The sequence below is a fragment of the Lacerta agilis genome, chromosome 1 (genome assembly GCF_009819535.1).
Source record: "Lacerta agilis isolate rLacAgi1 chromosome 1, rLacAgi1.pri, whole genome shotgun sequence".
Classification (NCBI taxonomy): Eukaryota; Metazoa; Chordata; class Lepidosauria; order Squamata; family Lacertidae; genus Lacerta; species Lacerta agilis.
The window spans coordinates 89,642,331-89,667,980 of record NC_046312.1 but is presented as its reverse complement, the minus strand read 5'-3'; the positions used below and the strand labels follow the sequence as shown (position 1 = coordinate 89,667,980).

At 41.7% G+C, this 25,650-nt stretch overlaps 1 protein-coding gene across 2 annotated transcripts in view; it reads right to left on the bottom strand.

Moving 5' to 3' along the window:
- Nucleotides 1-25,650, bottom strand: part of PDIA5 (protein disulfide isomerase family A member 5) — a 138,474-nt gene that overhangs the window by 58,311 nt on the left and 54,513 nt on the right. For both annotated transcript variants that reach the window (XM_033162684.1, XM_033162692.1), the window contains exons 5-10: nt 24,871-24,916; nt 18,104-18,196; nt 14,625-14,685; nt 5,384-5,451; nt 2,359-2,450; nt 2,189-2,260 (exon numbers count right to left, since the gene is read on the bottom strand). In XM_033162684.1, coding sequence (XP_033018575.1) covers nt 2,189-2,260; nt 2,359-2,450; nt 5,384-5,451; nt 14,625-14,685; nt 18,104-18,196; nt 24,871-24,916 — 432 coding nt within the window. The remainder of the gene's footprint in view (nt 1-2,188; nt 2,261-2,358; nt 2,451-5,383; nt 5,452-14,624; nt 14,686-18,103; nt 18,197-24,870; nt 24,917-25,650) is intronic.

Here is a 25,650-nt window from a genome sequence, read left to right as displayed (position 1 = left end):
AGCCCTCGCAGCACTGATATAAAAGCACTGCATATTGCAGGGATTATCAGACTATAATGTAGGCAGATTGAAAGGATGAAAAGGGGAGGGGGGCTCCAGACACTTCTAATGTCTCACATGTGGTAGCCAAGAGATAAGGGCCTCCATGCAGAGCCAAAAGGCAAAGAGAAAAGGTACAGGTGATGAAGGCACACATCATTGCTAAGGGGCGGTAGAAGAAAAGCTATCTCTCTTCCGCTCGCGGGTGCTGCTTTCTTAACAGACCAAGAGCAACATTAATTCCAAGGGCAAAATTTCCCACCTTGATCCACACAGTAGGTACTCAATGTGCTGAGTATTCTACTGTATGAGACAGCAGCCTGAATGCCATACAATGTCACTGAACCATGACGCCTCCAGCTCTGTTAAACACCTGCCTCATCCCATCTACAAAGCTCTTTAGGCATACAATTGGTTATTGGACACATACCCCCTGCCCTGCGCTCCCAGTATCCTAGGACATGCAGTCTCCACAGGTACAACAGTCACTGTTTCCACTGACAATTTAGCAACCTGTTTACATGGATTCAATGGCTACATAAGTTTGTTCCTTCGTGGATGTACCTAGAAGTGCACAAGGCAAGACTGTAAACATCTAGGGATGCCCATGTACATTTTCGCAAAATGAGAGGTGGAAAAGCAAAAGATGAGAGCATGATTAAATTAGGAAAGACTCCACACTTGTCTACCCAATGATTTGCGAGGGATCAAAAGATTGTGACGCTGCCAAAACATTACAGCGTAATAGTTAAGAACATGAGCTATGAACTAGATGTGTCCATGCAAACAGGAACTCCTGGAGTTGCCTAAGTCAACTTCACTGTCTTCTCAATCTCAGTCTCTAGTTTGGGAATAACAACAACAGCCTCTACTGCATAACATTATTAGGATAAGCAAAAGGATGCATATGAAGAGCTCTGAGTACTTTATATAAATTCTTTTTCTAAGTAGTAGCATTACCATCGTCCAACACCCCCATCCCTACCTCACCACAGCAGATCTGCCTGCACAGTCCAGATCACAATGCACTATTCTCCATGAGCCTGCAGAGCAAACAGTCCCAAAGAAAGACAGACAGGAAACCAAATATGCAGACATGTCAAGACACAGGAGCAGCAAGTGCAGACAGCATACAAAAGCCCATCAGTGGACTTCAGTGGCTCAAACATTGTGGAGCAAAGCACACAATGAAAGACAACACACATCATAGTAATAAAGAAAGATGCTTTATACAGAGTCGGAGCATTGGGTAGCTCAGTACTGTTGACACGGACTGCCGGTGGCACTCCATGGTTTCACACATTCTCTCATGGGGATTGAACCTGAGAACTTTAGCATGCAAATCAGATAATATAGCACTAAGCTATGGCTCTTCCTCAAAGGCTGCCATGAATTGGTGTGAACAAGTCCATAGGTTCTTGCAAGCTTTCTGTAATTTATGCTTTATTTTCAGCCCAACACCAAATTATACATTTCCTCCAATAAATAATAAACAGCTTCACTAACGATGCTCAAGACCTTGCCACAAGGTCCCAGTGTCAATCAATTCTGCTTAGGTCAGATTTTTCTATATCAATCAAGCATCAAACTTGCCAAACCTAGAAATATATGCCAGTGCTTGCTGCATTTTGTTTTGCAATCAAAAACTAAAATGTCCTTCTGGCTATGCTGAACACAACATTAGATACTAAAAGCAAGAACTCTAGTGTCATGCTATGAATCCTGTCTTGAGTCTCAATCTGGATAATCATTCCTACACACCACTGAGTCTGTCTCCTTTCCCTGGTAAAAGATACTGGAACAAAAGATTCACAGTCTCTCAGTCAGAGCCATTTCAAATTGTCTGATAATGGAGGTGTTCACAACAAGGGAATGAAAATTTTAAAGTCTGAGGTTTGACACAGATCAATGGCATCCTTCCGATGCCCAGAAAAGATAATAGGAGAATTGCAACTGGGAAGATACTGCAAGTATGAAATAGAAAGCATGGAAACTGAAGTAAACAACCTAGGTTCATCTTTAATATTTCAGTGTGATGCTTTTATTTGCCTTTGGAGTAGCGATGAAGATGCTGCTATTTGCAAGGTGTGATACTCTTTATTCAAAATGCAGTTCTCAAAGGTGCAGGAGATAAATTTCAGACACTTACTCTTTCAGCCATTCAATGATGTCCTTTGCTGTAGCACCATAGTTCTCAAAGTTGAACAGGAATTTTCCCTTTCTATAAATGCAACAAAACAAGGTTTGAAATACAGGAAAACCAACAAAATACATGATTGGTGTTGTCATTATGTACATGCAGAATAAGCAGAGACTTACTCAAAGTAGCAAATGGTTGGGTATCCCCGGACATTGTATTCTTCTTTTATTTTTTCAAATTCAGCTGAGTAGACATTCATCCCTGCAAGTACCTGTAACGACAGAACCAGAAGAGTCTTACACCAGAAGCGTCTTTTGAAGCTGTATTTTATTGCAGTACCGATTATATTTTATAGGAATCTCTGCTTGCTAATAAAGCCACAGAAAAGTTTAACACTTAAAAGCCAATAAAACCATGGTGGCGGTTCTCACCACCATGGGCTCATCAGGCCAAGAATTGATAGGTCTTAAAAAAAAAAAAATAAGTATCTCATGCCCTGCCATGTGTGCTGGGGCTTACCATTCTCTGTTACAGTATAGAATGAATTGTGTGCTCATAGGATTTGCAGGCAGGAAAAGTTGGGGATTCTTTTTTATTTAAGCCACAAATCACTTACATAGATTATACAGTAGGGATGGAGAACCTGTACTACAACTCCCATCACTCAGCTACTGGCCATGCTGTATGGGGCTGGTAGGAGTTGGACTCCTACAATGTCAGGAGGAACACAGATTTTTTTTTTATTCCTGCTATGACAGTTAACATGGAGCTTCCTCCTCACACATAAGCTTGGGAATAGAGAAGGGGGAAACAGTTTGCAGTGGGGGGTGGGGAAGCATAGACATACATGGCTCATTGATGTCTAGAATCAGAGGCCCAGGGATCATTTTTAAGTGGTCTGAAATGCATTGGCTACATTGAGAGCCCTTGTCTTTCAGCAGCTCACCTCTCTTCCATGTGTACTATAAGTGTCCATTAACAAAGATGCTCTCTTTTTCTCTCATAAGAGACAGCGCGAACATCTCACAGATGACCTCAAGAGAAAATACTTATTTCAAAAGCCTATTATATATTAGCCTGTTAATGGATTCCTTTTTATTATTAATCAGGAACAGCAAAGGAAACCCCATGTGAAGTTCACTGTGCCATTAACATGGAATAATAGAAGGGCAAATGGGCCCTGCTTAGGAAACACTGATGGTCTTATCACATATTATGCGGGGGGGGGGGGGGTTGTTACTTGAGTGTCCAGTTCCAGCTCTTTTATTTGTACCTGTATGATGCATGTATTTGCAATTACGAATTTGTAACGTTCAGACCACATTTTTCTTGATGTACACAAAAAACAAACAAACAACGTAACGCTTGTAAAGATCCTCAGAATCGGAGTGGTTTAGTGGGCAGAGTATTGGGATTTGACCGAGGAGGTCAGGAGTCAAACCTCTGTTCAGCTATGAAGCAAACTGGGTGGCAATAAATTGCTACCTCTCAGCCTAAGATACCCCAGGGGACTGCTGCAAAGAGTCAGTGTGGTGTATCGACCAAGTTCAAGTATCAACCTAAGATGAGGAGACCAAGATTCAACAAAAACTCTCCAGACCAAGATTCACCATTACAAACACTCCAGCCAGGGGAATGAGCAGACCTTCTTGAGCTTGCTCATTTTTCATACCTGCTGGAAACACTACTGCTAGAATATACTTTGGAGTCTTGCCTACAGCCACAGCTCTTTAATTTATCTTCACAGCTGCAGGCCTGGTGCCAGGCTCATCTTTTACTGAAAAGGGAGCAGACTTTTGCCCTGAAGGATGAGGAATACTGAAAAAAAGGCATCTGGATACAGAGCTTCTGACTTGCCATCCTCTGCTCAGAAGAATAAACTACCAACTCTGCTCCTCCAAAGCCCCAAGCACTTTTAAAATGAAACTACTCAGAGGATTGGACTGCTCTCTCTGGGTCTAAGATTTAGACGCAAGTCATCTTGTAGCTATATTCCTCAATGGCCAGTTGCTGAAGATACAACTGGAAGATTAACTCTTCATTAATAACACTGAAGGCTTAAATCCCTTTAGCAGCACTGTGTTAATCTAACTGCACCCACTTCACCCTCCCCATCCAAAAGCAGGATTTTTCCTTCACATATAATGCTGCTCAGACCAAATGTGCTTGGAGGTAGCATGAAATAAATCTTAAAGCAGACCATTCCCTTCAGAATGTCAGCTGTTGCTCAGAAAGCATTAGGACTTTATATATATATACATAAATAAATAACAAAAGCAAACCTACACATGGAGTCTTGATCTTTCCCCAACCCTTATCCACTATTCTGAGACATCAACACCTACTCCCAAGAACATCAAACGGATTAACGGGGGAAACCCTTACATCAGCAACCTCTGCATTACAGATTCATGAAGTTGCTTTTACCAAGTAAGCAATTCCCTGCTTCTACTCAAGAGCTTTCAGTCTTGTGTTGTGTATATAATTCCTATCTGGAGAAGAGTGCTAAGAAAGAGGGGGCTGCCCCTCCCCCCCCCCACTCTCCTCCCCAGTTTTATGGCTCATGAAAAAAGGGGCAAGACTGCAGGGCAAGTTCTTGAGCTTTTTGTTCATTTTACAACAAAGAGCAGGCAAGGCATCAACTTACCTAGGTGGGGGGGGGGGAGGATAACCTTTCCCCATGAAATCTACAGTAAACACAGTCCTAAAAGTCTCACCGCTTGTATTCATCCCACAGTCTCCTATCATCATGAGGGCCAAGTGGAGCTCTCCCCAGCCTTCCTCAATAAAATGGACTATAGATATGACGATGCAGCTAGAGTGCGTATGGGCACTGCATCTCTCCCAATATTTTAGCTACAATTAACTGTCAGTGGCAAGCACCATGTGGACAGAGGGCATTAAAACAATATTGGGTACTGATCAATATTCATTACCCAACAGTACAACTACCAAAGTGAATACTGTCTCTTGGATTATGATTCTTTGAAGGTTTTTCATTACTATGTTTTGTATTGTCAGTTTCTTTGACTACTTTGAAGGGGGGGAAATGGGATGCCATTTAAAATCTAAATATGGTAAGATCTGTTTGCATGTTGCAATAGTTGTACAGAAAGGACAGAAAACACCCACACACATGAAGCTGCACGGAAACAAAAACAAAACACCAGAACATTCATTAGTCTTGCAACTCCTCTCACTTACATACATGCCTTTAACTTCTGTGGATGCTTGCTGGAAAGATGGCATCATTCTTTTGCAAACACCACACCCTAATATATGAGAGAGAGAGAGAGAGAGAGAGAGAGAGAGAGAGAGAGAGAGAATTAATGACACCATTAAATGCATCTGCATGGACATCAAATGAAAAACGCCCCTACATTTCCTATCATTTCCACTGAGTTGCAGCTAGGAAACATACAACTTAAAACACACAGAATTATTCTTGACTTGCCAAGGTCCGGATTTTAGGCATCTCCCATTGGCCTTATATTCTAAAGCCTTGTACACCTGAGGCGGACCCCAAAATGGTGCCCCCCTCCTCTCCAGGGAAGAAGGGGTGATGGAAGATCTACATCAGGAAAAGGGGTGGGGAGATAGACTGACATTGGAATTTGCTGCCCCAGTAGATCCTGCCACCTGAGGCAGTAGCTTCACCTTGTCTTGTGGGTGGGCTGGCCCCAAGTATGACTCAATTTGCTTTTTGTTTTTATAAATGCCATACAGCTTTGCTGCATCATTTAAGTAATAGCATTCTGATTGGTGTCTCAAATGCTGTATCTTGTTCCCCACTTCACAATACTCTCCACATCATGTTGGAAGTGCTATACGCAAATCTCTTATATCAGCTCCAATTTCCTTCCAGTGAGAAAGTAAAAATTAGCCTTTGTAACTAAAGTGTCTAGTGTTGCAATGACGACAGTATTGGGGAAGATACAAACTGGACAAGTGCAAATCTCTCCCCAACCCAATAAAAAAAGAGTTGTTATAGAATTCTTGGGGAGTAACAAGAGTACTTTCATCTCAAAGCAGCTGCCCAGTACAGGTACGAGTATTCTCAAACTAGCTGAGGAAGAGGAGGAGAAGTTGGTTGGTTCAGTTTTGAAACTTGCAAGAATCCAGCTGTATCAATTTTATACACTGAAGAAGAATCCTTTGGAACTTGCCAAGCAACAACAAAACCAGGCCAGAGTCTCTATTAACCCAATATGTCCTAATTCTACCTAAGACCCATTGTGGCAAGAAGAATATAGGACTTAAGGGGGCCTATGCTGGAATGATATATCGTATTTTTCGCTCCATAAGATGCAATTTTTCCCTCCTAAAAAGGAAGGGAAAATGTTGGTGGGTCTTATGGAGTGAAGGCTTCGCTCCCCGCTGCCTCCCCCCACGGCCGCCGCATTCGGCGGGAGGTGGGGGGCGGCAGCAGAGATGTTGCTGGATCCTCCCCGCACCTCCGTTCGCAGAAACATGCTTGTTTCTGCGGACGGAGGCTGCGGGGTGGATCCAGAAGTTCCTCCTCCGTGCCACCCGCCAATCCCAAAAGCAGGCTGGGATGCTGCTGCTTTCTCCACCACCCAGTGCCCCACGCCGATGCAAAAAGCAGGCTTTTACAAGCCGCAGTGGCGGGGGGCAGTGGAGACGCATCACGGAGCAGGGAAGGAGGGGCATGCGGCAGCCGCCCACCGCCCCTTCCCTGATCCGTAAAGCCTCTCTTCCGCTGCCCATCGCCACAACTGCAGCTCGTAAAAATTCGGCAGGGGTGGGGGAGGCAGGCAAAGCAAAAGGGGGGGGAGAAAGGGGAAGCCCGGTAGCGATGCTGTTGGGCTTCCCCTTTCTCTCCCCCCCCCCCACTTTCGCTGGTGTCGGCAGGGGTGGGGGAGGCAGGCGAAGCATTTGGGAGAGGCGCTGCACTGTGCCTCTCCCAGTCCCTCCACCGCCGCTGCCTCCTCCGCTCCCCCTCCAGCACCCCCCTCCTAGCCTTTTAGAGGAGGAAAACCAAAATTCCCCCCCCCTGATTTCCCCCTTTAAAAATATGTGCATCTTATGGTCCGGAGCATCCTATGGTCCGAAAAATACGTTAGTTAGCTGAACCTACACATGTCTAGTGATAGGGACACAGTCCATAAAACTAACTGGAATCAAAGTAGAACTCAGAAATCTTCAAAAAGGACTTTGTAACCTAAGTTCAGTTAGGTGCTTAGAGTTAGATATGTATACAGTGGTACCTCTGGTTACGTACTTAATGTGTTCTGGAGGTCCGTTCTTAACCTGAAACTGTTCTTAACCTGAAGCACCACTTTAGCTAATGGGACCTCCCGCTGCTGCCGCGCTGCCAGAGCATGATTTCTGTTCTTATCCTGAAGCAAAGTTCTTAACCTGAAGCGTTATTTCTGGGTATGTAACCAGAGGTACCACTGTAAACCCTTATTTTCATAGCATTATTTTGTATCAACCTTGTTTTATCTTGTTTTTAATTCACTATTGATCTGTTTGCAGTGGTTTAGTCATCTTGTTAAATCCATTTTGCTTTATTTGGCTGAGTAACTGCTTTGCTTATTGTGCACAGGTTCAATTCCTACCTCAAGGTCTCCAAAGCAACCCAGGGTACACTAATAGGCTCTACAGGCTTAATTTAGATGAGACAAGCCATAGGAATTTAACTGAAGCACCTTTCATCAAATTAAGCACACAGAGATCAAAAGACAAGCAATGGCAATATTGGCATGATTACTAAGAATAGTGGTAATTCAAAGAGCCACCTTCATTAGGACCCAGAAGCTTATGATGCCAGACTTTGAAGACTTGTCAGTAAAAGAGAGAATGCAGCCAAGTCATCTTCTGGCTGTGGAATGCTAGAAACTACCGTATGTGCATACAATGCTGAATAAATAAAAATCACCTTGCAAACTGGTACTTTCTTCCAATACTAAACAGAACACTGTGGGAGTAGGAAGCAGAAGTCCTTACACAAAGGATGGACACTGACTAAACTGAGTGACTTCTAGGACCATATAGCCTAGCAGCCTGCATCTGCTGCTCAGTATAGAAGGCAAGCCAGAAAATCAGCCTTTGCAGTCTGAATAGCCTAAAATAGACCAATCCCATGCAGTAAGTTTTTGTTAACATTTTTTTGCCATATTCTAGCACAGGTAAAGGAAGGTCCTCAGCCCTGACCTGTCCTAATTGTTGTCTGTAGGACATTCAAATCTTCCTGATCTTTTCATCACTGTCTTGTGACCTCTCCTTTCTATACATCTTAAAACAAAACAAAACAAGGTTCTTGGATACTGCTTGAATCCTAAGCAGTCCACTTCTCCCTCCCGGTACACTTTTATACACATACATACACTTAAAAGACATGCAACAAAATAAAACAAAATATTACAAGAACACCAAATAACCCTATACCATAGCTGTCAACTTTTCCCTTTTCTTCCGAAGAATCCTATTCGGAATAAGGGAATTTCCCTTAAAAAAAAGGGAAAATTTGACAGCTATGCCCTATACCTTTGTCATTGCTAGCAGTCAACATTTACATTCTCATAAGTTTGCACGGCATTTCCTAATTGGCAGGTTTTGTTGGCACACATCTTTCCAAAGGCCTTTGTGTTTGAGGTGCTCATCTCTGATTATCCTGATTGTTTATGTGCCTAATAAAACTATCCCACACCACATTAAAAAGTGTCATGATTTGTGTTACCTCATAAAGCCACACTGAAACATGCTATTTTTCCAGCTAATACTATGCCCCACATGATTTAATACCATGACTCGTAGTAACACACCTGCATTTTTCACCATTCCAAGTCTAGATATTACTAATGGGATAATGATTAGACCCTTGGTCATTAGAATTTTATTTGCCTGACAAACAAATGACATAAAGCTACTTATGGGTCCAGGTGGACACCTCTTGTTTTATGATGACAGTTCTTCATGGATGTGTAGTCAGAAAAGCTGCACTACTGGACACAGCCACCATATGTGTAAATAAGTCCAAAAACTCTTACACTCCCTTAATCACTCTGCAGAACTGGCTCCTGGGATTTTAGATTCTCACTTCATTTCTGGATGAGTTGCCTATAGATCTTAGTACTAACTGTTTCTTTATGTATTAGATCTAATCTCATGATTACAGTAGTCAGCCTCTCACTCTCTCCATTTCTAACTTTTAAATACACTATGTTTCTCTTGTAACTGTTTTCACTGAATTGCAAACCATTGTACAGGAAAGCCCTGAGAACAATTCTTTTTCAAAGTATTTCCTCACTTAATTTGTTCACTAACCTCTCCTGTTGCAACAGTGTGGTATTTAGAATCCACATTGGATTTCTGTGTGGCTTATCTTCAGCAATTCTCATTATTATGCTGCACTTTTCATCTGAAAGGATAGGAGGCCCTTCCTGAAAGCAGTCATCTTGGCTGGTACCAGTTCAGCCCCACCTTCCACCCCCACTTTCAAGTACTTCTCCACAAACAAGATCAGGCAAATCAGAATCCAACAATATATAAATACATTTGTGAGGGGGAGACCTTTGTGAGCATCTTAAATTTACTAGACATCAATTAGTGGTTTAAATTTTGTCTTGGGTATACCCAGAACACCAGCAGATCAAACTGTCTATACTAAAAGTTATAAAATTGAATGAAAACTGGGGAGGGAGAGAAAAATTTAAAAAGCTACTAAAATAGTAATTCGGCTCCTCCACAGCCATTTAGAAACAAGGAAAATATTGCTGCCTCAAATGTTTTCCTGCTTCAAAGAAGAAGAAAGAAAACTGGAAGGAGGCAGAACAGCAGTGTGTCTAGGGGGGAATAGTTCAAACTGACTGAAGGGTCAGATGATGTACATTGAAGGAAAATACTTTGTTGTTTAAAAGAAAAAGTTACTTGCTAGAGAGAGTAATAGTATGAAAGTGTTCCGATGCTATGGACTCTCCCTGAATGAATGATTTACAGGCCTAAAGCAGGCTTGAGAGCTTCAAAGAGCAGCTGGTTGCATTACATCCTGCGAGCCAGAAAACAGCGGCCATTCAGAGATAATCCAAAAATTCTGCCATGTTTGCAGAAGTTTAAAAGTAGGCTTGTTAAGAGTAAATCTGCATGGTTGAAAAACATGCCATCACATATAATTGTCTGGGAGCCATAGGCAACAGCGGCCTTAACAATAAAGGGAGCCAGCATTATAGAGAACACTCCCCCAAGGAACAAACTGGAGATTATGAAACATCAGTCTGAGCAAAAGCCACTGCACTGGAAGGGATGAGCCATGTACTGCAACACCAATTCCATATGCAACACGCATAGGGTGGTTTCCTTTCTACAACTAATCCACTCTCTTTGGTGATCAGTGGCTAAAATGCAGTAGTATTCAGCCATGAAAAGGTGAAAACAATACTAGCAGCTATTCTACATGTCACACGAAAGACCCATAAAGCAGCAATTGATAGAGGGAGGATACATACATATCCTCATGAGGATGAGGATGAGTAGTAGTAGTAGTAGTAGTAGTACGGTAGTAGTAGTACCCGGCCCATCTGATTGAGTTGCCCCAGCCTCTCTGTGCGGCTTCCAACAAATATATTTCAATACAGTTATGCATTTACTTCGAAATTTGTCACAACTTTATTCCATACTTGCTTTTTCTTTTCTTCCCCCCCTTTTCTTTGCAGCGAATTCATTGGAAAGCTAATAATAATAATTTTTATTTGTATCCTGCCCTGCCCAGCCAAAGCCGGGCTCAGAGCGGCTAACAACAAGTAAAAACAGCACACTGTACATAAAATCACACAGTCAATTAATTAAAATGCATCCTAAAATCAATTCAGAATAAAATTAATGGCAACCATTGGGCTAGAGTTCTATGAGGATTACAGGAGAGAGGGGGTCAGACTGTGCCTTGGCCAAAGGCCTGGCGGAACAGCTCCGTCTTGCAGGCCCTGTGGACAGATGTCAAGTCTCGCAGGGCCCTAGTCTCTTGTGACAGAGCGTTCCACCAGATCGGGGCAACGGCTGAAAAAGCCCTGGCTCTGGTCAAGGGCAGCCTAACCTCCCTGTGGCCCGGGATCTCCAAGATGTTTTTATTTGAAGACCATAAGGTCCTCCGTGGGACATACCAGGAGAGGCGGTCCCATAGGTATGAGGGTCCTAGGCCGTATAGGGCTTTAAAGGTTAAAACCAGCACCTTAAAGCTGATCCTGTATTCCACCGGGAGCCAGTGCAGCTGGTATAGCACCGGGAGAATGTGAATCCGTGGCGAGGACCCCGTAAGGAGTCTCGCTGCGGCATTCTGCACCTGCTTGAGTTTCTGGGTCAGTCTCAAGGGCAGCCTTATGTAGAGTGAGTTACAATAATCAAGCCTGGAGGTGACCGTCGTGTGGATTACAGTGGCTCGGTCAGGGTGAGAGAGGTAAGGAGCCAACTGCTTAGCTTGGCGGAGATGAAAAAATGCCACCTTTGTTATAGCTGCAACCTGCGCCTCCATAGAAAGGGAGGTGTCAAAGATTACACCCAAACTCTTAACGGATGGCACTGGCACTAACTGCGCCCCCACAAGAGATGGGAGTTGGCCCCCCAATCCCATATCGTCCCGACCCAGCCAAAGGACCTCTGTCTTCAAAGGATTTAACTTCAGCTGGCTCCCACAGAACCATCCAGCCACAGCTTCAAAACATCTGATCAGTGTGTCTGGGGCCGAGTTGGGATTGCCGTCTATCAACAGATAGAGTTGGGTGTCATCAGCATACTGATGGCAACCCAAACCAAAACTCCGGACAAGCTGGGCGAGGGAGCACATAAAGGTGTTGAAAAGCATCGGGGAGAGTATTACACCCTGCAGCACTCCACACACCAAGGAGTGGTGCAACGACAGTTCCCCCCCCCCCAGCTGCACCCTCTGTCCTCAAACAGAGAGAAACGAGCGCAGCCATTGAAGGACTGTGCCCTGGATCCCCACGTTGGCGAGGCGGTGGTCCAGCCATTTGTGATCAACCATGTCAAAGGCTGCTGACAGATCTAAAAGAACCAGCAGCCCCAACCCGCCTTGATCCAGCTGCTTGCGGAGATCATCTGTTAGGGCGACCAGAGCCGTCTCAGTCCTGTGACCAGAGCGGAAGCTGGACTGGAATGGATTCAGAGCCGAAGTTTCACCCAGAAATCCACCAGATATACACTTATTTAGCCATATTTACCATATCCTATACTTAAATGTTCCAACTTGCCCTTTTTAACAGAAAGTAATAGGCATGCACTGGTATAAGTAGGAAAACCTTTGAATACGGAATGTTAAAAATATTACTATGAGCCACTTTACACATCAGCTGTGTTTGCCAAGGCAACATCAGTGCTTCTCACAATCCACGTATAATGGATGAAGTGAGATGTGTTTAGGTCTATACTAATGGCTTTCAAACATTTTTATCTGGGCCACTTCCAGAATGAAAATTTGCTCACATCACACCATTTTTTTTAAACTGATAATACCAGTAAATAAATTTGAAAACAAAAACAAAACAACTCCTAGCAGTGCTTGATTTGTAACATAGAACTAGAGCTGCCATACGTCTGGATTTCCTAGACGTTGCTGGGATTTCAAAGGCGGAAGTGGCATCCGGGGGGGGGGGTGGATTTCCGGACAGTGGCAGTTTATTCTGAAATTGAGGCAAGTAAACCGAAAAATTGCTTTTTTGTGTGCTGCAACAATTTTGGGGTCCTCCTAAGAAAAGCTCCTGGCTTTTACTTTTTAAAATATGGCAACCCTAATAGAACACAACTACTTTATAACATGATAATGGGACATCCATAAAGTATTAAACAATGCAGCTACATAAGAACACGAATCACTCTCAAAATGTAATTGTATACAAGTTTCTTTGATTGTTGTTGAATCTTCCCACCACACTAGCCATCCTCTCCTGTCACACCAGTGTGGTGCACCACACCCTTTGAGAACCACTGGTATATTGCATTCAATATAATGAAATGATTCTATTTCTCGTGTCTCTATCTCATTCAACAAGGTATCAAATGACAAAAGCAATTATGTTCATATCCACCCACCCTACAACAATAGCCAGTAGTGGAAGAGAAATGTAGGTGCAAACTGAATAGCAAGAGGCAAAACAACAAGCCACTAACATTCTGCCAGATGATAGATGGAAGTAAATCTTGCAGTAGATGAATAATGAACAAGTTCAAGATTGTACCTCAAAGGCATGTCTTTTTAGATGGGCAGTTTGGACATATTCACAGCTAATAAATTAAACCTCTAGATTCCAGTTCAGACCCTTAGGTTCTGAATAGTAGATGGGAAGAGAAAAGTACTTGTGACATGCAAGTCTTTCTTAATAAAGATAATGAGTCCAGTTATCTGTGAGCCTGCAATGGCATGCGTTCATATATAAAGTGATGGGTTGCATCTGACCTGCACATGAACTTCCTGTTGGGATCCAGGCCCTCAATGATTCTAATGGTAATCCATCTGATACTGACCTCAAGCTTCCCCTACATCCTCCTTTATTGGTTGATTACTTTGAGCCAGCAACATCTGCACAGGAATATTTGAACCCACCAGAATAGGGAAACTCCCTATTCATCTCTCTGAGGAAGGTGAATAACTAGACTGTAGATCTTGGACTGGCAGCTCAGATATCTCTGTTGAGAATCTGTATCAACCCAACCACCACCCAAAGCTGTCCATTCCCTTAGAGGGTTCAGTGCAAGGTCATTCACATTGCACAACTGAAATCAGAGCATTGTCTCTATATTAATTGCAGCTTCACTGGCAGGGTTCTTGTAGACATCAGTCTCTAATAAAGTTTGAAAGCTAAGGAACCAACAGCTGCTTTCACTGGGAGCTATCCAAGGTCCTGTGCCACTTAATTCTTGCGAGCTCCCTGCTAATCAAGATCAGCTTCTTCAGACTTTGTCCAGCAACTTGCAAACTCAGCCAGGCTTGAACAGTACAGCTCCCTTTGTGTGGTCAGCCTATTTGTTATAATAGTGGGTCAATATGAATTCACATCCATTCATTTTTCAGATGGATTAAGGCTGGAGAAAAGAATGTTTTGGATCTAGTACCCCAGGCAAACTAAACTCAGTTTTTTAGAACTGAGAGTACAAAAAAGCACTATAACTGCAAGTCCAGCCAAGTGTTTTTCCTCTCTCAATAATTTAAGGAGAGTGCTCCTAGAGAAAGCAAATATCTGAAATATTCTTGTGCTATACTGTCAGTATTTACACTGAAATTTGGAGAATTGAGCAAGGAAGAATAGGAAGTGAAAAAAAATCATCTGCTAATTGATAATCACATACACATGAAATTGAATTTAACAGACAGTCCAGACTTTTACTGGACCATTGGATGAAAAAAAAGAAGGATTTGAGATTTTGCATATTAGATTACTTCCAGGGGGCACAGAACATCAGTATATTAATTACTTACAGGGGGCATAGAACATCAGCAGCAGAGGCCTATCTTCCTTCTTCAAAAGTCTTTTCAGTTCCTTAAAACCCAAAGAGATAAACATGCTATAATTAGAACCCTGAATTTATTAAACAATATATCCCCACAGATTTCAGGTAAAATTTCCAAGCACATATAGTCTGTGTTATATGTGTAAATATATGGAGTAAGGATTGGTCTGTGTTAGGAGCTTGAATAACAGAATTTACTGTGCCAAATTTAAGGCCAAGAGGTTGATGAATTGAAGGAATTGGCTGCATTTAGGTGATAATCCAAGTAGGGGTACTGATAAGGTGTTTTACACCAGGTCCCTTCTCCTTTTTTTTTTAAAAAAAAGCAAAACTTTTTTTTAACTTGCTTACAGGACGGCTTTCTTTGTGCCATGGGTTTATGCCTTTTAAGAACATAGTGATACTGTACCTCCATATCCAAGGTTTCAAACCTATGTTTTATGAGCAATTGAACATGGCCACTATTCGCTATTCACATACATTTATGAGGCCAAGATGGGTCTCTTGTTTTTAAGCCAAGACATGGCACAAACGAACTATGGTTTAGATTTATTTTTATTTTTACTATTGAGAGAAATGCATTCTCTCACAAACAAACCATTTATCTTTAATATATCGCTTTCAGTTATTTTAAAGGCAACAGTGTGAGCCTGCTAGAAGCAGATTTTTGCAACTCCACAGTAACTACAACCCCACTCCGTATAAGTGGAATATTTCCACAGATTTACAAATGAAGCAAACACATTGTTTTCCTGCTGGTATGTTTTCATAAATGCAGATAAATCCAAAATAAATTAATGGGACAAGCTTCCAGTGGGATTTACTCAAAAGGGTTTTATTCAGAACGTTTAAGATATATCTCATCTGTGCTGATGGATTTATGAGCAACTTTACACCCATATTGGATTTATGTTCTTTGTGTATTCTCATCACTGTATTTTACCCTAATTATAGTGTTACATTGTGACTTTTTTGTTGCTGTAGTTATAAGCTTCCTAGAATATTCTTTAGGGAACCCATCAAATTTGGTTGTTTTCTTCACCCTTTTCTCAGCTTTATAGCCAAGAGAATATGGAGCTGAAGGGTATTTAAAAGTAGATACAAACATAATTTTCTCCTCCAACTTTCTAGTTCAACTAACTCACAACAAAGTTAACCAAGGCCCACTTCAGATGTAATAGGAAACCATGATTTCCTGCTAAGTGGATGAACTGCAGCTAGCCTCTCACTCCTGCAAACCCCTTTTCTCCTTGTGTCCAATATGGAGAAGACTTGAAGCAACTGCTTCTAGGTTCAAATTAATCGCAATTCCCTGTGACATCAGGATTCAGGAACCTAAAATTTGTTTGAACTATATCTGTGGGGTGCTTTTTTTTAATGCAAATACAAGCCAGAGTCTGAAACCACAGTTTCATCCTGACTTTCCCCCACTAAATCACTGTTTAAATGAACTACAGTCACCCAAGTTTCAACATCACAGGGAACCATAGCTTGTTTAAAATTGAAAACAGAAGGTTTCACTTTCCCTCTCATGAGCACAAAAGGACAGAGGGGAGGGGGGAAGTCTGTGAGCCTAGGTTTCACCATGGCTTATGCAAACTGTATCTAAACTGGGCTGGGAAAATAAAGATGTTGTTCTCACAGCAGCCACCAGGGGAAGCCTATGTGGTACCCTCCATGTGTTGCTGGACTACAATTCCCATTAGCCCCAACCATCATGTCCAGTGGTCAATGGTGATGGGAGTTGTAGTTCAACAACAGCTGAAGGGCACCATGTTGTCTACCCTTACAGTATTTTCTATCCAGAAACTGTCAAGCAGCTGTCACAAAATAGACAAGTATTATAAATTGGATGAGGGATGCACCTCTGGTTGATTACCCCAGAACCACAGGACAGTTTTCTTCAATGAAACAGGCACCCCGCTTTTATTAAGGATAGAAAAATCTGCTTGTTTCCTTTCAACACAAACCAATCCAGGTTTATGAGGATGGATTTTTCAGAGCCAGTATGATTAGAAAGGCAAGATGAAAATTTTAAATTGAAAATGACCCCAGGAGAGATTGTAATAGAGAACAGAAAGGTGAACATTAAAAATTAATCTTCTTACAAAAAGTGAATGCCAAAGTAACTGTTCCTAATACCAGAATGAAAGCTAAGAAACTGAAATGACTCAATGAAATACCAGCCAGAGACCAATCAATTAAAATTTAAAATCAATAGGGTGGGGTGGGGGGAAATACAACACACATTGCTCAGAGTTTACCAAGAAAGAGGAGGAAGTAGAATGATGAAGCTAAATTTCTGCAACAAAAATATGTGTATGATTTAGGACTGTTCTCTGCTTTTATGAATTAGCTGCTATTAAATCAAAATAATTTGATGGCTAGGGAAGCCTTGCTGGGCTTAAACAGCCTCTATTTGATGCATGTGAGATCTCAGGTAACCCCTGTGGTATGACTCAGAGCCCATTTCCCTTGGGATAATCCAAACAAATGAATATTCCCATGTTTAAGATGTTTGATTCATTTTAATTCACGTTCTGTCATATGCTAAGGATTTGCTGGTTACATATACCAATTTTGAACTTCATATATAAAAAAATTAAAAGTACATTTGCATCCTTAAACAATTCACCATTTGAACCATGAGTTATATAAAGGTCAGGGTGATAGTCAGTAGTTCATCTGTAGGAGCACAGCACACTGCCTTCAATGCAATCAGCCTGCGCTCCACCACTAAGCAACAACCCTTCGCTTTTCACCCATTCCTCATTCTATCTCCATTTAAACTGGATCATATCACCCATTTAATCACAGCCTTCAATGATTAATATGTTCATCTTGCTCACCCTTGATGTTGTGTTCAATTCAAAACTGTAACCTGTTGTAAAAACCTACAGGTTTATCCTACTACTTATACCATAAAGATTTATAATGATGCCAGAACCAACAGGTGTGCCGAGCATAAACAAATTAATGAAATAATAAAAGTCTGAGGGCTTTGCTTATGTACTACCATGTGATACCCAGCCATTTATCACAACCATTCCATGTTGTAAATATTAGTGCAACTACTCCACAAGCCAACTAGAAAACTGTAAAGTTCAAGGAACTATCAGCTGGGAGAGTACAAGTTATACTTGGTGCCTAGAGTGGCTGGTGAAGTTAAGGCATGCTGCAAGGGGGTATGCACAACATGCAATTGCAAAGCATCTCTCTCATGTCCTATGCAACTTCCTTGGTGCCCTTAAAGCATATTAGCTTACAGACCATGGAGCTCTGCTAAACATGTCTTCCAAAAATTTATAAGCTTAAGAGTAACAACATTTCCCTGATTTTCTCAAGCTCATGTGAGTGCAAAGGGTTCTGCATTCAATATGTGCAGGAGTTAATTTTGTGAAAGAATTTTGCTTTGTTCCAAGCACTTCACAATTCTGGTTAACGTACCTTTTCACTGTCAACGTGGACAATGTCTTTGGCTTCAGGATCTTCCTCCCACAATGGAGCTCCTTCTGGATCCTTCAGAAAGGCCACCATTGACTGCACAGAAATGGAAAGACAAAAGTTTTTAACCCCACAACAGAACTATCACCAATCCATGGAATGCTGACTTTGACATTCTACCTCCAGTAACAACAATCACTGGTTCACCCTTGTATTTAAGACTTCTTTAAAAAATAAAAAGAAACCCAAGCAGCAAAGTTTTTTAAACAGATTCCAGAAACCTTTGACATGAGGATTTAAAACAACACTTTAAAAAAAAACCACAACAACAGGTGAATATTGTTCTGGAAAGCAAGCAAAACAAATTTATTTCTGACTAGTGTGCTATAAATGACATATAAATGGCAGAAGCCTACCAAATTGCTCTCAGATGTTTGGGATGGGGAAATTCCCCCCCCCCCAACCATACAAACCATTAAAAAAAATCAAATAAAGTGCTGCTGCCCCTTCCAATTGTTCTGAAACCAAATTAAAAAGGGGGGGAAACAGTTTTTAAATCTAGGAAAAAATAAGGAGGAAATTAATAGGAAGGAATTAACTCTGATATGGGTTGGACGAATGGGGTGTGAGCTGCATAAAATGAGGTGGGGGCTGCAAGTTGCCTGCCTGTGATCTATGTTATCCCACTGCTGTTAATAGCTTCTAAATATCTCTCATGTAAAACAACAATACTATGTCTGCTGTGTTCTAACATAGGGTTGCCATATTTTAAAAAGTGAAAATCTGTACACTAAATGGGTATGTCCAACAAATTACGGACATAACTGGACCGAAGAGAGGAGGACCAAAGGGAGCAGAGATAATGTCTTCCTCAAATTCCATGGAAGTCTAAAGGTGCAGTTTGTAACTTTTTAATGAAAAGCTGGATCCACAAGCAGGAGGGCCCCAGGCAATCTTCCCTAACAACCCAGCTTTCAATATTTTTGTTTCCTTCTACTTTCTGTAGGTCGTCAGCACAGTCCTATGAAAGTTTATTCTTAAGACCTATTGTATTCAGTAGAGCTTTCTGTCAAGTTTGCATAGCGTTGCACCCTTAGACTTAAGTGTATGAGGCTCCCTCACCAGTTAAGAGTGCTGGGAAAGTATTCCAGACACCAGAGAGATATCAGGCTTTTTCCCCCTGCTGCCCAGCATAGGAACCCTGTGTGTTTCAGTGTGCAGTTGAGCCTCACACCCCTGTTAAATGAAACAAACAAACAGTTTGTTTGTTTCAACTAGCTTAGTAAATTCCTAGCATATTTAGCAGGTGTTTGAACAGCACTGGCTTTCCCTTTTTATCTAACTGCCAAAACTAACACAAGCTACTACACATGAAGAAAAACAAACAGGAAACACTAATACCAACGCACACCAGAATGTCAAACACGAAACTGTGTGCTGCCATATATATGGTCTTGCCAGTGCTGAACTTTCCAGTGACAGACTGCAACAGTCTAAGTGGATAAATCTGCTCCACTTTACATCAAATTAGGTCCACAAATTTGGGAGCTGGACATTTGTGTATATAGCAGGCCTACAACTTATGCAGGGTTTACGTTCCAGGGATTGTGTCTAAAGCCAAAATCGCATATGGTCAAAACTGGGTTCAATGGTGGGTGGGTTTGCCAAAGTCATTTCCCCCCAGTTCCTCGGCCCCTTTGTAATTCACCCCCCCAACTCCGCAAAACTGAATGCACACAAGTTAAATGTGTACAAGTTGTGGGTTCATTGTACATCACATCTCTTGATTCTTTTTCCTAACAGAGGTCCAAAATGAAGCTTGAGAAGCTATTCTCAAAACCTGGAATTGAGTTTTCAGTCGAGGCCCTCCAAACATTGCTGGGCTACAGCTATCATCATCCATGACTATTGGCCAGGCTGGCCGGGGCTGATGGGAGCTGCAGTCCAACAATATCTGGAGAACCACAGAAAAGTTCCCCAACCCTGGTTTTCAAACTAGTTGGAGAAGTTGCTCTGTGTTTGGGGGGGGGAGGGGGGAGGAAGAAGTCCAAAGCTCTGCTTGCATATATGAAAGGGTTTCTGTGTGCTTAAGAGGGCTCTTTGGACTGCAGCCCAGGAAAGAAAGAGTGCTGGGAGCAGCATGGCAGCCTCATTAGAACAGCACACCCCACCTTACTGCCAAATGCATTTTCATATTGTCTTAAAATGTAACACAGCAGATCTAGAGAGCTTTGTTCGCTATTACTGATGTAATGCAAAAAGGAAGTGTTAAGTTAAATCTGTTAGCAGTTTTAAAAATCTACACACATTTGAGGCAGCAGGGTCACAGAAAACAGGAATACCCGATTAAAAACAAAACATGTTCTTAGACACACATACCTAAATATAAAACAATATTAAATAATCTGCTATTTTCATGTGTTCTAAGCCTTCTTGGCATTACTGAACAGGCTGCTTCTGTTTCCTTCACTACCCGTCCTATTGTACGAGATAATTTTTAATTTAGGGGTTAGGGAGTCAGATATTATATATATATATATACTAGTTATTTTAGGCGCTTTATGAATAAAATGGAAGATGATGATGAGTGTCTTTTTAATGTCTATTCTCCAATGCAGCAACATTTCCTGTGGCCTAATTGTTTAGTGACAAAGGTTTCTAAGGGCTGATCTATGCTTACCTTTATTTCGCTCTTTCCAGGAACTTTGAAGCTCCATGTCTCATTGAGCACCCCCCTTTTTTTTGTTGCAGGGCTTTCCCCGTGAAAACCCATGCTTTAAACTATTCAGGTTTACTAAGGATTGCCATTTGCTCCGATTCAGCTTTAAAGAGCAGTTTTTCATGGGGAAAGCTCCAGAGCAAAAAAAAAGGCGGGGCACTTGGACACAAAGCTTTAAAGAGCAGGCCTGTGCCTGTAAAAGGTAAGTGTAGATAAGCCCCTGATGACCTTTATCCCAATTATAGCCTGATCCCACAGAAGATTGCAAGCAAAACAGAATGCACTAGAGATTAGAGCTGATGACTGGAAATAAGGTGAGCTACTGTTTTTTAGCTAGTTTGTGCATCAGATGCTTAAAAGTGAGAGACAAAGAAAGAGACTCTAAGCTGCACTGTCCTTCAGTTTGCTCACATTTGATACAAAATATAAAATCTCCTGTGAATGTTTTTAATTCAACAAAAATAGGTTTTGTATAAGGTTAGGCCTTGAGACAGAAATATTTCATGCTTGGGTTTCCTAGGGAAAGGGATTGAAAGGAAGATGTCCAGTGTTGTCAACTGCTCTCATTATAAAATCCCAGCTGCTTTCCCATTTGGAATACTGTACAGTTATTGATCCTCCTTGTTGGAAAAGGGCATTTTAGAACTGGAGATGGTGTAGAAAAAGGCAACCAAAGTGTTCAAGGAATTTTGGGACATTCCCTACAAGGAAAGGTTAAAGCATACAATGCTGCTTACATTAGTAAAAAGGACAGTGGAGACATAGCATCATAGTGCAGGGGTAGCCAACAGGGTGCCTTCCAGATGTTGCTGTCTGTGACTGATGGGAGTATTAGACCAACATCATCTGGAGAGCACCACATTGATAGGTTATAAGGAAACGGAGAGAGAAACGCAGTTATTCTCCCTCTATGGTAACATGTAAGCTTGGGGGTCATCCAAAGAAGTTTGTTTACAATATAGACAAAACAAAGTACTTCTTCATACATGTAACTGACTTAAGGAATTCATCTTCACAAGCCACCTCAAATGGCTTTAAAGGGGGTTTAGGCAAGTTCCTGGATGAGAAGACTATCAATCAGTGTTAGCTGACTAGGACTTTGGCAGTATGCAACTGAATACCAGTTGCTGGGAAGCAGCAGCAGCAACAACAGGGAAGGGCAGCCGCCTTCATTCCCTGCTAGTGGGCTTTCAGGAAGTTTATGGTTGGTCATTTTAGGAAGCAAGGTCACCAACAAGATGGACCTTGGTTTCATCCAATAGGAATCTCTTTATGGGCAACAACTGCCACTCAGGTTTCCATTTTAGCCTCTATTATTGCTGCATAAACACAAACTACATCTATTTCCATAAGAATTATTCCACCTTTTGATTGATTTTATATTCATAATTTTATTGGAGGGATTTAATAACTGAATGGCTTTTTTATTGTGGTCTGCCCAGTGAGCATTTATTGACTGAAAGGTGCTATATGCATTTGAAAAAAAATAATTTGACTAAAAGGGAGGGGGGAAAGCCCAAATGCTTGACCATAACCTTCCATGATAACTTCTGGAAGCAGTCGGGTTCACAAGTATGTTAACCAGATCTTGTCATTGTTCAAGACTCATGTATCAAGCTCTTCTGCATGCTTATTTTAAAGATGGCTCCTATTAGTTTGACATGTCATATTTTTTCATCATATTCTCCCATGAGAAGAAGACAACAGCTAGCTTTGGGGGAAAGCCCTACTTCTGGGCATGGAGTCAGATTCTAAACTTTATATTCAGAGGAGGAGGAGAGGGGCCTTCTGCAAACCTGTTTCCATCATTTAAAAAAATGGAAACAAAAAAGGAAGAGGGAGACAGTCGGTAGATAACATACCAGATTGGAAATATCAATCCTAGTGGCAGCCAACGAAAGCAACTCCAGAGGGAAGGCAGAAAACACACACACACACTTTTCTGCTTGGCAGAAGCCAGCCAGGGGCTGCCAGGAGTGCTTGGGCTAATGCCGTAGAGGCACCTGCCTAAGAGCACCTAGCTCCAACAATGCCTAGAGTAGCTTTCCCTCCAAACAGGGCTGCTGCGGAGAATGCAGGTGCCGTCCCACTGGAACAGGGAAGAGACTTTTACTGCTTCTAAACCCAATAAGGAATGTGTAGTATGCGAACACTTTCCAACCAACTGATTAATAAATAATAATAACACACACACACACACACACTCAATAATTAGAACAACTTATGGAATCATTTTACACATCACTTGGGAACACAGGCGAACTAATATCAGTGTACTGAAAGAAGCAAAGATCACCAGTGTTGAAGCAATGATTCTTCAACATCAACTTCGTTGGACTGGTCATGTTGTGCGGATGCCTGATGGTCGTCTTCCAAAGCAACTACTCTATTCCAAACTTAAAAATGGAAAGCGTAATGCTGGTGGTCAACAAAAGAGGTTTAAAGGTTTAAAGAGTGTCTCAAGGCAAATCTTTAAAAATGTAGTATAAACACTGACAACTGGGAAACACTGGCCTGCGAGCGCTCCAGTTGGAGACACTCAAACTCAGGATGCAAGGGAGACATGTGCTAAGAGGAAGGCATGCTTGGCAAATCCACACCATGATCAACTCCCACCCAGAAACCAATGTCCCCACTGTGGAAGGACATGTGGATCCAGAATTGGCCTCCACAGTCACTTACGGACTCATTATTAAACCGTGTTTATGGAAGACAATCTTACTCGGCTACAAGTGATCGCCAAAGAAGAAGAAGAAATCTATTAATGAAGTACAGTCTGCAAAATGTGGTAGCAGTTGCAAAACTCAGTCTCCTCTAATGAAGCAGAAGGAATCAGTGTTGAGACCTGGCAGTTGCCACTAGCTTCAATAAAGGTGCTCAAATCTCATAACTGCCACCGTGCGGCGAACTATGAGCAAGCCAGGGTCTGTGCAGATAAATTTATATGTTTTTAAGAGTTCTGTTATAAAGACTAGAAAGAGAGAAATTTATGCAAAGCTTCACTATTTATTCACTTTGTATAATGTCTGGGTTATGCATTGCTGGCTCCCCTCCCCTATAATGTTTCCTCTTAGTAATTCTTCCTAAGGCAAACAGCGCCAAACACTTCAGCCTTCTCTTATAGGGAAGGTTCCCAAATACTTCCAAAACTAAATAAAACTTATTTTTTGTTGAATCTATTCTGTTGTTTTGAATCCCTCCCATGATTTTTGGGGAAATCCTCTAAGTGCTGGAGAAGGTTGAAGGAAACACCACGTACCAGGGGAATTCAGCTGAGTATCTTTTGATTTGTCCATTTTTAAGGCTGTTCTGGAGTTTAAAAATGCCTCCTACAATCATTTCAGGAACAGAGCCAAGACCTCCTGAGGCTACTTTTGTGAACAAAGCTTTTTCTTAAGCCACCATGAGGGAAGGCCTTCTGTTCTAGTATTCTCTGGTGTTCTAGATACCCCTTTTCTCTGAAAGCTGCTTCAAAGGGTACTTCTCCTTTTGCTCTGTGCAATCTATTATGGCCGGGCAACAAAAGGAAAGGAGGCCAGTTTGCCCACGCTGTGTGCTGGGCATCTACCTAGGACTTTAGTCCATGGTTGCAATCATATCTGAGAAAAGGCCACTTCCTCTCTTTTCCAAGCTCATCTCATGGCAGATGAAATAAAAGGGGAGAGCATTTTCCCAATCACTGCCAGGGTAATGCTATTAGATACAAGCTGGCATCAAAAGGGATCTTGCAGCAAGACAAAAATAATTTACAACACACACACTAAATAAAAAACCCACTTTATTTGTTAGCAGATTGCAACGAAGTTCACAATTTATATTTGCAATTTAACAGAGTCTCCATCTAGTTAATCACACACAGCTTTGTGGGATGTTTGCCTGGCAGATGTGCAGGAGATATGAGAATGGAGAGAAACCCTTTAGGTCACCCAAACAGCTGTTCCTGAAATGTATGGGGGGGAACCATCCAAATATAAAGCTGTAAGCATTAACATCTGTTCTACACCCAAACACATCTCCCTGTTCGGAAGATTTCAAACTATTGTAAATTTACCTTCAGTGTGAGTGCTCTGTTATATTCAGTGTGAAATGCGCCATCCCTGTCAAGAAACAGTATGGGGAAAAACAGCAATTAATTTTAGGAGTGCTATTAGAAAATCATGCAGCTGTTTCCTCTGGTCTGGATAAATTACGTTTTCCTCAGCTTGCAGGGCTGTGGAAAACACAGCCATCGAAAACAAGTTCTTGAAGCAACCAGGTCTCTAATGGGCAATCACTTCCACAAAGCCTTAATGAGAGCATTTAGCACAGGCCAGACTTGGGGAGTGGCAGTTTCAGGGGGCAATTTCTATTTGCAACAATGCACAGCTATATTTATGCATGTTGGTTCCCGAAGAACAAAAAACAATCACATGCTAAAGTCAGCTGGGAAACCAACCTCCAACTGATTTAGGTAACACAGGTAGGGACTGTCTCATTAAAAAGAATTATGACGGAATACTGGAAGAGGAGACAACACTTTCTTTAAGTATGGGTGTAATTTTTCAGGGGGTAATTTCTTCCCCAAACTCATCTGCATTAAAAACATCCCTACTGATCCCTAATAATAATAATGTGACGGGTTTTTCTATTTTTATCAGGCCAGGCAGATGGGGGAGGGTTAATTTTCAACTCTTAATGCTGACCCAGACTACTAATATTAATAACAGTGTATTATGTAATCACACACACATTTTTATTCGGGGAACTCTCCTGAGTATGTAACATGCTCTTTGATATTCACAACAAAACTTACATTATCTATGTATGCAACAGTAGATACAGTGCAATTATG